The sequence below is a fragment of the Pseudophryne corroboree genome, chromosome 6, assembly GCF_028390025.1.
Source record: "Pseudophryne corroboree isolate aPseCor3 chromosome 6, aPseCor3.hap2, whole genome shotgun sequence".
In the NCBI taxonomy this organism is placed as follows: Eukaryota; Metazoa; Chordata; class Amphibia; order Anura; family Myobatrachidae; genus Pseudophryne; species Pseudophryne corroboree.
Window position 1 is genome coordinate 457,150,076 of NC_086449.1, and position 12,738 is coordinate 457,162,813.

A 12,738-nucleotide genomic window follows, 5' to 3' on the forward strand; every position below is an offset into this window, starting at 1 on the left:
GAATAGTAACCCCGTCCTTGTTGAAGTAGGGGCACCTTGATTATCACCTGCTGGGAATACAGCTTGTGAATTGCCGCTAGCACAGCCTCCCTGTCTGAAGGAGTAATCGGCAAGGCAGATTTTAGGAACCGGTGGGGTGGAGACGCCTCGAATTCCAGTTTGTACCCTTGAGATACTATTTGCAGGATCCAGGGATCCACCTGGGAGCAAGCCCACTGATCGCTGAAATTTTTGAGGCGGCCCCCCACCGTACCTGGCTCCGCCTGTGGAGCCCCACCGTCATGCGGCGGACTTGGAAGAAGCGGGGGAGGACTTTTGCTCCTGGGAACCTGCTGTTTGTTGCAGCCTTTTTCCCCTACCTCTGCCTCTGGACAGAAAGGACCCGCCTTTTCCACGCCTGTTTTTCTGAGTCCGAAAGGACTGTACCTGACAAAACGGCGCCTTTTTAGGCTGTGAGGGAACATGGGGTAAAAATGCTGACTTCCCAGCAGTTGCTGTGGAAACTAGGTCCGAGAGACCATCCCCAAATAACTCCTCACCCTTATAAGGCAAAACTTCCATGTGCCTTTTTGAATCTGCATCCTCTGTCCACTGGCGGGTCCATAAGCCTCTCCTAGCAGAAATGGACAATGCACTTATTTTAGATGCCAGCCGGCAGATCTCCCTCTGTGCATCTCTCATGTATAAGACTGAGTCTTTTATATGCTCTATGGTTAGCAGAATAGTGTCCCTGTCTAGGGTGTCAATATTTTCTGACAGGGAATCTGACCACGCAGCGGCAGCACTGCACATCCATGCTGACGCAATAGCTGGTCTAAGTATAATGCCTGAGTGTGTATATACAGACTTCAGGATCGCCTCCTGCTTTCTATCAGCAGGTTCCTTGAGGGCGGCCGTATCCGGAGACGGTAGTGCCACCTTTTTAGACAAACGTGTGAGCGCTTTATCCACCCTAGGGGGTGTCTCCCAACGTGACCTATCCTCTGGCGGGAAAGGGAACGCCATTAGTAACTTCTTAGAGATTACCAATCTTTTATCAGGGAAAGCCCACGCTTCTTCACACACTTCATTTAATTCTTCTGATGGGGGAAAAACTACGGGTAGTTTTTTCTCCCCAAACATAATACCCTTTTTAGTGGTACCTGGGTTTATATCAGAAATTTGTAACACCTCTTTCATTGCTTCAATCATGCAACGAATGGCCTTAGTGGACATTAGACTAGACTCATCGTCGTCGACACTGGTGTCAGTATCCGTGTCGACATCCGCGTCTGCCATCTGAGGTAGCGGGCGTTTTAGAGCCCCCGATGGCCTTTGAGACGCCTGGACAGGCACGAGCGGAGAAGCCGGCTGTCCCGCATTTGGCATGTCGTCAAATTTTTTGTGTAAGGAGTCGACACGTGCACGCAATTCCTTCCATAAGTCCATCCACTCAGGTGTCTGCCCCGCAGGGGGTGACATCTCTTCTATAGGCATCTGCTCCGCCTCCACATCATTATCCTCATCAAACATGTCGACACAGCCGTACCGACACACCGCACACACACAGGGAATGCTCTAACAGAGGACAGGACCCACAAAAGCCCTTTGGGGAGACAGAGTGAGAGTATGCCAGCACACACCAGAGCGCTATATAATGCAGGGACTAATTGAATTATGTCCCCTATAGCTGCTGTTCTATATACTGCGCCTAAATTTAGTGCCCCCCCTCTCTTTTTTACCCTTTTCTGTAGTGTAGACTGCAGGGGAGAGCCAGGGAGCTTCCTTCCAGCGGAGCTGTGAGGGAGAAATGGCGCCAGTGTGCTGAAGGAGATAGCTCCGCCCCTTTTTCGCGGACTATTCTCCCGCTTTTTTATGGATTCTGGCAGGGGTAATTATCACATATATAGCCTCTGGGGCTATATATTGTGGTATTTTTGCCAGCCAAGGTGTTTTTATTGCTGCTCAGGGCGCCCCCCCCTAGCGCCCTGCACCCTCAGTGACCGGAGTGTGAAGTGTGTATGAGGAGCAATGGCGCACAGCTGCAGTGCTGTGCGCTACCTTGGTGAAGGCTGATGTCTTCTGCCGCCGATTTTCCGGACCTCTTCTTGCTTCTGGCTCTGTAAGGGGGACGGCGGCGCGGCTCCGGGACCGAACACCAAGGCCAGTTCCATGCGGTCGATCCCTCTGGAGCTAATGGTGTCCAGTAGCCTAAGAAGCCCAAGCTAGCTGCAAGCAGGTAGGTTCGCTTCTTCTCCCCTTAGTCCCTCGCTGCAGTGAGCCTGTTGCCAGCAGGTCTCACTGTAAAATAAAAAACCTAATTATATACTTTCTTTTTAGAAGCTCAGGAGAGCCCCTAGTGTGCATCCAACCTCGGCCGGGCACAAAATCTAACTGAGGCTTGGAGGGGGGTCATAGTGGGAGGAGCCAGTGCACACCAGGTGACCTAAAAGCTTTCTTTAGTTGTGCCCAGTCTCCTGCGGAGCCGCTATCCCCCTGGTCCTTTCGGAGTTCCCAGCATCCACTAGGACGTCAGAGAAATTGACTTTAAAGCTGTGTCAACCTTACAATCTGAAGCATCCTTTAACGTCGTCACATTAGGTATTGGTAAGATTGTCTTCTTAGACCATCTTCCCAGGGAAGCATCCACTATTGGTGGATTCTCCCACTTATCCATTACACCTTTAGGTAGGGGATAAGTTACTTGAAACCTTCTTGGAAATTGAAAGCGTTTGTCAGGTTGTTTCCAAGCCTCCTCCATTTGAGATTGGAGGGATTTAGGAATGGGAAACACTGCTGAACGCGGCTTTTGGGATTCGAACAATTCGGATTCTTCTGGCTCCTTTGCTTCTTCTACCTTGAAGTTTAGGATCTCCTTTACCGCTTCAATTAAAGACTCAAGACCTGAGATTGCCGTGTCCTCTTCTGGAAAATCGGCATCTAGGTCAGATTCAATCAATTCACCTTCCTCTGTATCAATGAGAAGGCCCTCTTCCTCGGTTTCCGGTATAATAGAGAGAGGTCGTTTAACTGCCTTGCGCACATTTGTTTCTGTATGTGCGGGAGGAGTTAACTTGATGAGAAATTCCTCCATCGTCTTAGAGAATCCTGCAGCCCATTCCGATTGCTGCTTGCATGAATCTGCCATCTCCTTGGAGATTCTATGTGCAAGGTTGTCTTCCCATGACCTAGACGGAGCACTGCTCCCAGGTGTAGCGTCCTTGTCTAAGCAGGAGTCGCACACTCCGGAGCTGCCAACACGCGTGCTTTTCTTGTTACACTTCGTACAAACATAGCAGGTCTTGGAAGTCTTGGCTGCTTTAGACATGCTGTTTAAAATAAGAATTTACTTACCGATAATTCTATTTCTCATAGTCCGTAGTGGATGCTGGGAACTCCGTAAGGACCATGGGGAATAGCGGCTCCGCAGGAGACTGGGCACAAAAGTAAAGCTTTAGGACTACCTGGTGTGCACTGGCTCCTCCCCCTATGACCCTCCTCCAAGCCTCAGTTAGGATACTGTGCCCGGACGAGCGTACACAATAAGGAAGGATTTATGAATCCCGGGTAAGACTCATACCAGCCACACCGATCACACCGTACAACCTGTGATCTGAATCCAGTTAACAGCATGATAACAGAGGAGCCTCTGGAAAGATGGCTCACAACCACAATAACCCGATTTTTGTAACAATAACTATGTACAAGTATTGCAGACAATCCGCACTTGGGATGGGCGCCCAGCATCCACTACGGACTATGAGAAATAGAATTATCGGTAAGTAAATTCTTATTTTCTCTGACGTCCTAGTGGATGCTGGGAACTCCGTAAGGACCATGGGGATTATACCAAAGCTCCCAAACGGGCGGGAGAGTGCGGATGACTCTGCAGCACCGAATCAGAGAACTCCAGGTCCTCCTCAGCCAGGGTATCAAATTTGTAGAATTTGGCAAACGTGTTTGCCCCTGACCAAGTAGCTGCTCGGCAAAGTTGTAAAGCCGAGACCCCTCGGGCAGTCGCCCAAGATGAGCCCACTTTCCGTGTGGAATGGGCTTTTACAGATTTTGGCTGTGGCAGGCCTGCCACAGAATGTGCAAGCTGAATTGTGCTACAAATCCAACGAGCAATAGTCTGCTTAGAAGCAGGAGCACCCAGCTTGTTGGGTGCATACAGGATAAACAGCGAGTCAGATTTTCTGACTCCAGCCGTCCTGGAAACATATTTTCAGGGCCCTGACTACGTCCAGCAACTTGGAGTCCTCCAAGTCCCTAGTAGCCGCAGGTACCACAATAGGCTGGTTCACGTGAAACGCTGAAAACAGCTTAGGGAGAAATTGAGGATGAGTCCTCAATTCCGCCCTGTCTGGAAGATCAGATAAGGGCCTTTACAGGATAAAGCCCCCAATTCTGACACGCGCCTGGCCGAGGCCAGGGCCAACAACATGACCACTTTCCATGTGAGATATTTTAACTCCACAGATTCAAGTGGTTCAAACCAATGTGACTTTAGGAACCCCAAAACTACATTGAGATCCCAAGGTGCCACTGGAGGCACAAAAGGAGGCTGTATATGCAGTACCCCTTTTACAAAACGTCTGAACTTCAGGAACTGAAGTTAGTTCTTTCTGGAAGAAAATTGACAGGGCCGAAATTTGAACCTTAATGGACCCCAATTTTAGGCACATAGACACTCCTGTTTACAGGAAATGCAGGAATCGACCTAGTTGAAAATTCCTCCATCGGGGCCTTACTGGCCTCGCACCCCGCAACATATTTTCGCCAAATGCGGTGATAATGCTTTGCGGTTACATCCTTCCTGGCTTGATCAGGGTAGGGATGACTTCATCCGGAATGCCTTTTTCCTTCAGGATCCGGCGTTCAACCGCCCTGCCGTTAAACGCAGCCGCGGTAAGTCTTGGAATAGACAGGGTCCTTGCTGGAGCAGGTCCCTTCTTAGAGGTAGAGGCCACGGGTCCTCCGTGAGCATCTCTTGAAGTTCCGGGTACCAAGTCCTTCTTGGCCAATCCGGAGCCACGAGTATAGTTCTTACTCCCCTCCGTCTTATAATTCTCAGTACTTTTGGTATGAGAGGAAGAGGAGGGAACACATACACTGACTGGTACACCCACGGTGTTACCAGAGCGTCCACAGCTATTGCCTGAGGTTCCCTTGACCTGGCGCAATACCTGTCCAATTTTTTGTTTAGGCGGGACGCCATCATGTCCACCTTTGGTTTTTCCCAATGGTTTACAATCATGTGGAAGACTTCTGGGTGAAGTCCCCACTCTCCCGGGTGGAGGCCGTGCCTGCTGAGGAAGTCTGCTTCCCAGTTGTCCACTCCCGGAATGAATACTGCTGACAGTGCTATCCCATGATTTTCCGCCCAGCGAAGAATCCTTGCAGCTTCTGCCATTGACTGCTTCTTGTGCCACCCTGTCTGTTTACATGGGTGACTGCCGTGATGTTGTCCGACTGGATCAACACCGGCTGACCTTGAAGCAGAGGTCTTGCTAAGCTGAGAGCATTGTAAATGGCCCTTAGCTCCAGGATATTTATGTGAAATGATGTCTCCAGGCTTGACCATAAGCCCTGGAAATTTCTTCCCTGTGTGACTGCTCCCCAGCCTCGCAGGCTGGCATCCGTGGTCACCAGGACCCAGTCCTGAATGCCGACTCTGCGGCCCTCTAGAAGATGAGCACTCTGCAACCACCACAGGAGGGACACCCTTGTCCTTGGTGACCGGGTTATCCGCTGATGCATCTTAAGATGCGACCCGGACCATTTGTCCAGCAGGTCCCACTGGAAAGTTCTTGCGTGGAATCTGCCGAATGGCTTTTCTTCGTAGGAAGCTACCATTTTTCCCAGAACCCTTGTGCATTGATGCACTGAGACTTGGCTCGGTTTTAGGAGGTTCCTGACTAGCTCGGATAACTCCCTGGCTCTCTCCTCCGGGAGAAACACCTTTTTCTGAACTGTGTCCAGAATCATCCCTAGGAACAGAAGACGAGTCGTCGGAACCAGCTGCGATTTTGGAATATTGAGAATCCAATCGTGCTGTCGCAACACTACCTGAGATAGTGCTACACCGACCTCCAACTGTTCCCAGGATCTTACCCTTATCAGGAGATCGTCCAAGTAAGGGATAACTAAAACTCCCTTCCTTCGAAGGAGTATCATCATTTCGGCCATTACCTTGGTAAAGACCCGGGGTGCCGTGGACCATCCAAACGGCAGCGTCTGAAACTGATAGTGACAGTTCTGTACCACAAACCTGAGGTACCCTTGGTGAGAAGGGTAAATTTGGACATGAAGGTAAGCATCCTTGATGTCCAGAGACACCATGTAGTCCCCTTCTCTTGAATTTGAACCTCTGTATGTAAGTGTTCAAAGATTTTAGATTTAAAATCGGTCTCACCGAGCCGTCCGGCTTCGGTACCACAACAGTGTGGAGTAATACCCCTTTCCCTGTTGCAGGAGGGGTACCTTAATTATCACCTGCTGGGAATACAGCTTGTGAATGGCTTCCAACACTGCCTCCCTGTCTGCTTGTAAAGCCCCAGCGTCATGCTGAGGGCTTGGCAGAGGCGGGGGAGGGCTTCTGTTCCTGGGAACTGGCTGATTTCTGCAGCCGTTTCCCTCTCTGTCACGGGGCAGAAATGAGGAACCTTTTGCCCACGTGCCCTTATGGGAACGAAAGGACTGCGCCTGATAATACGGCGTCTTCTTATGTTGAGAGGCGACCTGGGGTAAAAACGTGGATTTCCCAGCTGTTGCCGTGGCCACCAGGTCTGAAAGACCGACCCCAAATAACTCCTCCCCTTTATAAGGCAATACTTCCATATGCCATTTGGAATCCGCATCACCTGACCACTGTCGTGTCCATAACCCTCTTTTGGCAGAAATGGACAGCGCACTTACTCTTGATGCCAGTCGGCAAATATCCCGCTGTGCATCACACATATATAGAAATGCATCTTTTAAATGCTCTACAGGTAATAATATACTGTCCCTATCTAGGGTATCAATATTTTCAGTCAGGGAATCCGACCACGCCAACCCAGCACTGCACATCCAGGCTGAGGCGATTGCTGGTCGCAGTATAACACCAGTATGTGTGTAAATACATTTTAGGATACCCTCCTGCTTTCTATCAGCAGGATCCTTAAGGGCGGCCATCTCAGGAGAGGGTAGAGCCCTTGTTTTGACAAGCGTGTGAGCGCTTTATCCCCCCTAGGGGGTGTTTCCCAACGCACCCTAACCTCTGGCGGGAAAGGATATATGCCAATAACTTTTTAGAAATTATCAGTTTTTATCGGGGGAAACCCACGCTTCATCACACACCTCATTTAATTTCTCAGATTCAGGAAAACTACAGGTAGTTTTTCCTCACTGAACATAATACCTCTATTGGTGGTACTCGTATTATCAGAAATGTGTAAAACATTTTCCATTGCCTCAATCATGTAACGTGTGGCCCTACTGGAAGTCATATTTGTCTCTTCCCCGTCGACACTGGAGTCAGTATCCGTGTCGGCGTCTGTATTTGCCATCTGAGGTAACGGGCGCTTTAGAGCCCCTGACGGCCTATGAGACGTCTGGACAGGCACAAGCTGAGTAGCCGGCTGTCTCATGTCAATCACTGTCTTTTGTAAAGAGCTGACACGGTCATGTAATTCCTTCCAGCAGTTTATCCACTCAGGTGTCGACCCCCTAGGGGGTGACATCCCTATTACAGGCAATTTGCTCCGCCTCCACATCATTTTCCTCCTCATACATGTCGACACAAACGTACCGACACACAGCACACACACAGGGAATGCTCTGATAGAGGACAGGACCCCACTAGCCCTTTGGGGAGACAGAGGGAGAGTTTGCCAGCACACACCAGAGCGCTATATATATATATATATATATATACAGGGATAACCTTATATAAGTGTTTTTCCCCTTATAGCTGCTGTATTGTTTATACTGCGCCTAATTAGTGCCCCCCTCTCTTTTTTAACCCTTTCTGTAGTGTAGTGACTGCAGGGGAGAGCCAGGGAGCTTCCCTCCAACGGAGCTGTGAGGGAAAATGGCGCCAGTGTGCTGAGGAGATAGGCTCCGCCCCTTTCTCGGCGGCCTTTTCTCCCGTTTTTCAGTGTAATCTGGCAGGGGTTAAAATTCATCCATATAGCCCTGGGGGCTATATGTGATGTATTTTCGCCAGCCAAGGTGTTTTTATTGCTGCTCAGGGCGCCCCCCCCTAGCGCCCTGCACCCTCAGTGACCGAAGTGTGAAGTGTGCTGAGGAGCAATGGCGCACAGCTGCAGTGCTGTGCGCTACCTTGGTGAAGACAGGATGTCTTCTGCCGCCGATTTTCCGGACCTCTTCTTGCTTCTGGCTCTGTAAAGGGGCCGGCGGCGCGGCTCTGGGACCGGACTCCATGGCTGGGCCTGTGTTCGATCCCTCTGGAGCTAATGGTGTCCAGTAGCCTAAGAAGCCCAATCCACTCTGCACGCAGGTGAGTTCGCTTCTTCTCTCCTTAGTCCCTCGATGCAGTGAGCCTGTTGCCAGCAGGTCTCACTGAAAATAAAAAACCTAAAACTAAAAACTTTTCACTAAGCAGCTCAGGAGAGCCCCTAGTGTGCACCCTTCTCGTTCGGGCACAAAAATCTAACTGAGGCTTGGAGGAGGGTCATAGGGGGAGGAGCCAGTGCACACCAGGTAGTCCTAAAGCTTTACTTTTGTGCCCAGTCTCCTGCGGAGCCGCTATTCCCCATGGTCCTTACGGAGTTCCCAGCATCCACTAGGACGTCAGAGAAAACCCCTTACCAGGGTATCACGCAGCGCTTTCACCCTTTAAACTAGGAAGAGAAAGATGACGAAAGCAAAGGTATCGGATCCGGCTGAAATTACTCTTCCCTTCTTAGATCGAAAAGGAGCAGGACAAAATAATAATTTACTGGGAAAAAAAAAAAAATTAAAACACCAGCCATATCGCAACCCTCACACTCCAACCGTAATCAGCTATGATGTTAGAGTTGGTATCTGCTTGCTTCTGTGTATTTTCTTCAGGATCTTTCAAACAGATTTCCTTTGAAAATATAATCAGTATAGTATAATTACTTTCAGGAGATCCTCACATACCGTAATATATATTCTTTACCAGTAGAGGGAGCTGTATGCAAAACTATCCAGTCTGAACAGCAGGGGGAGCTATTTGTGTACTAAAAAGACCTTCCCCTATGTTATTCACCGAGGGGGAGGACCCTTGTCCTCTCAGGTTGGCGCCCGAATGTTATAATTAATATGGCTGCCACTTTGATACCTGTAACATCCACCTTATACTTAAAACAATGGCCCCCATGGAAGTTCCTAACAAAGTTCCTTTACTATCTTTGCAGATGCTCTAATTCGCGGACACCGTGCGCTATTAAAAACCTGCCCCACGCTGCCGAGGGATCTCCCCAGCCGCGTGATTGCGGCGTCTCTCCTCCGCCAGCGCGCGCGCTGCGGGACCACTCTCGGTCCCACAGCGGCGCCACTACATCCAAGCCAGTGCAACCTCGTAGAAGAGAAGGGCTGCCCTGCGCTCTCCCACGCGACCAAGGTATCTCCTCAGCCGCGCGACATAACAGTCTTAGCTCCGGCCAGCGCGCGTGCCATGGGACTCATCTTCCCAGCGTCTCCCGCACAGCTTCTAGCATAGGCGAGACCCACTGTAAGTAGTATGTATATCTCCCGCACAGCTATACTAAAATAAAACAGGGGATTCTATTGCTAATGAGGCTAACAGCTCCCTATAGACCATACTAGGGCCCTTGAAACAGACCAGTACTTACTCAGAAAAAACGACAAGGAAGAAAAAAAAAAAAAAAAAAACTGACGAGGATCTACTGTGGAGAGATGCAGGCCCCTTCAAAAGGGGTCTTTGTCTCTCCAGTATAAGTGAGCTTTGTCCCCCCCTTTAATAGGTTGACGCAGCACTTTAAATGATTTTTAGTCAGGAGCTCAAGTGCTCTATGTGCTGTACCTCCAGCACAATTTTTCAAACTGAGGGAGGAGGGATGCGAAGGGGGAGGAGCCGGCTGTGCAAACAATGCTAATTTTAGATTGTGCCACACCTCCGGTTGCAAGCTTCACACCCCTACTGTATAGGACTCCAGTGTCCCCTAGTGGATGAAAAAGAAAATAATAATTAACAGGTACACGTCAGCAAAATAATGCCAGATACAGCAAAATCTACCAATGTGCAATGATTTGGCATTAAATACTGAACTACAAAGATCTACAGACAAGCACATGGTTTATAGTTACCCTACACTGCCAAATTTGTAGTATAATTGATATGGGATAAGTCCTAATTTGCAGAAAAGGCCATTCCTCACATTTAACAGTAGTGCGCAGTATAATGTTCTGAGGGGAGGTACTTGATATATCCCCAATTACTCATAGACCTACCGTTCTGCACCTAAATGTAACACGTGCTGTACTGCAACTGCAGCAGAAAGACAAACATCCGGGGATAGCGTAATACAATTCTTTGTCTAGGGAAATAGAGACAAATGGTAAATGCTGAGATCACATCATCATTATTAATCTCAAAGTGTAGAATATCAAATTAGTAGTAGAAGCTTCCTTTACAACTGGGATCAAAGCATACTGCATATAGATAGTATTTTGAAATGTAGTCAATAAAATGTTAATATACATGTTTTACCTGTCTGCTCACAAGCTTATCAAGAGCACGTAACATTTTACCCACGGAGATCAATAGGCTTTCATTGTTCATAGGTTCTTTTTTGAAAGCACTGAAAATGGGAAATGTTTTATTTTTAAGATGACAATTTTAAAGAGAATGTGTAGAACAGTTCTAGTCTTAAGCAAACATGAGGGCCAGAATATAAAGCAGGCTCTTAACAGGATTGGGCAATCATTGTTAAGGCCCATATAGACGGGCCGATGCGGGGAGAGATGTGTGCTGAGCGAACCGCTCAGCACACATCTCTCCCGCCGCTAAGCACAGCGCGATCTGTGCTGAGCGTGCGGGGGGAGACGGGGGGCCGCTCACTTCACCCAGCGGGTGAAGTGAGCGACCCGCTAGATTGGCCTGCACGGCAGGCCAATCTAGCAGCAGCGATAGCGATGCGCGGGGCTGCGCATCGCTATCGCTGTAATGGGTACACACGGAGCGATCAGGCTTATATTCTAAGCAATCTAGTCAGATTGCTTAGAATATCGCTCCGTGAGTACCCCCCTTTATGGTTTGGCTGCTTCCTTCTGGTGGAAGGAATCATATCAGACGCTGTTACAGCATAGTAACACAAGATAATGTAACTACAGATTATTTCAAATCTCCTACAGTGGAAAACTGTATAGGGTAGAAGCTGTATAATGATCCACACACGTACAACAAACCTCTAGAAAATTGCATACAGATGCGTCCTCACACATCTAGCATCAATACCTTATGCAGCGTGGGACGCCTGGCGTGAGTGAGCCGCCAGTTCCGGCGCAAGCCTGCTATTGTAAGGCATCTTTTTTTGCTGAAATTAATCAGCACAGTCTTCTTGTGCGTCTTAGTCACATTGCATTGTGACCAAGACACATTTTCTGGGAAATCAAGCAAAAAAGACGCTAGAAGATTCTCGTGTGACCTGGCATGTCTGCAGCAAAGATGTAGGAGGACATATCTGTACATTTGGTATCATTATAAATGAAAAAAAAATTACAAAATAAAATGAGTGATATTTTCTGTCTAGAAGTGTGTCAATGCAGCTAAGGGGTGAATCATGGATAAGTTTATTTTCAATCTTCTACCTGTTCTCATAGAAGCGCAATAATTATAAACGCAGAAGTCTTATAAATGCTAATGAAAGGAGGTCATTTTAATAAGACAAATACACTGAGTTACATATGAGGTGCATACAATGTGAAATAAAAAGGAGTCACTGTACAGTGCAATTTATGCATTTGTAATGTTCCTAGATAAAAAGCAACATATTTTTTAATGGCGCTTTATTTAAGTAAGAATATACTCAACATAATAGTGTCCTGGAAAAAATGCAGGTGCTTCATATAAACAAGAGTGACAAATTGTCACAGGACCCCAGTACGCAGAGCACTTGGGTTTCTGTATGACATGTCCTAATACTCATAAGCAGCATGTTCCCTACTGACCTTATTGCAGCATCTGCTTGTTCTCTGGGAGTGCTGCTCTCTTCTCCCTGCACTCCGGCCAGCAAGCCAAATGTGTGCTCCCCAGGGGATACAACACAGGTTGTAATGGAAGGGGGCAGATGTAGGATTTTCTTCATGTGGCTTTCTAGAAACTCATCCACAACTGAAGCATCAGCAGGAGAACGTCCATCTTCAGACACGCCTTTAGTACTGACATCCTGTAATGATCTTGTCTCTTTCAAAATGGAATGCAAAGAAAATAGGTCACTTTCCTTTCCATACCTAGAAATATATTAAGATCAGCCTATGCACAAGGTAAGATAGGATTTTTCTATAGTGCATGCTCCAGGTTTTTCTATACACACACACACACACACACACACACACATTTAAAAATAAATGCAGAAGGGGCGATTCATGGTGCATTAACGTTTTTATTTTAAAAGACAATCAGTGAGCATGGACATGTAAAAAAAAAAAATCTATAAAAATATCTGTACCCCTTAAAAAACAGTGTGGGCTGGTTACCACATGGTTCTATAATGGATATGCCACCATGCTAACTCAGTCACTTCTCCAGAAGTCCCGTTGGGTTCA

General features: G+C 48.0%; 1 protein-coding gene across 6 annotated transcripts in view; it reads right to left on the bottom strand.

Annotated features, from left to right (window-relative positions):
* HDAC10 (histone deacetylase 10) overlaps window positions 1–12,738 on the bottom strand; it is a 167,293-nt gene that overhangs the window by 74,394 nt on the left and 80,161 nt on the right. For all 6 annotated transcript variants that reach the window (XR_010179420.1, XR_010179418.1, XR_010179421.1 and 3 more), the window contains 3 exons: window positions 12,142–12,376; window positions 10,682–10,772; window positions 10,423–10,508 (listed from right to left, as the gene is read on the bottom strand). Coding sequence is in view for 1 of the 6 variants with exons in the window: in XM_063927153.1 (XP_063783223.1) it covers window positions 10,423–10,508; window positions 10,682–10,772; window positions 12,142–12,376 (412 nt within the window). In the remaining 5 variants the exon portion in view is untranslated. The remainder of the gene's footprint in view (window positions 1–10,422; window positions 10,509–10,681; window positions 10,773–12,141; window positions 12,377–12,738) is intronic.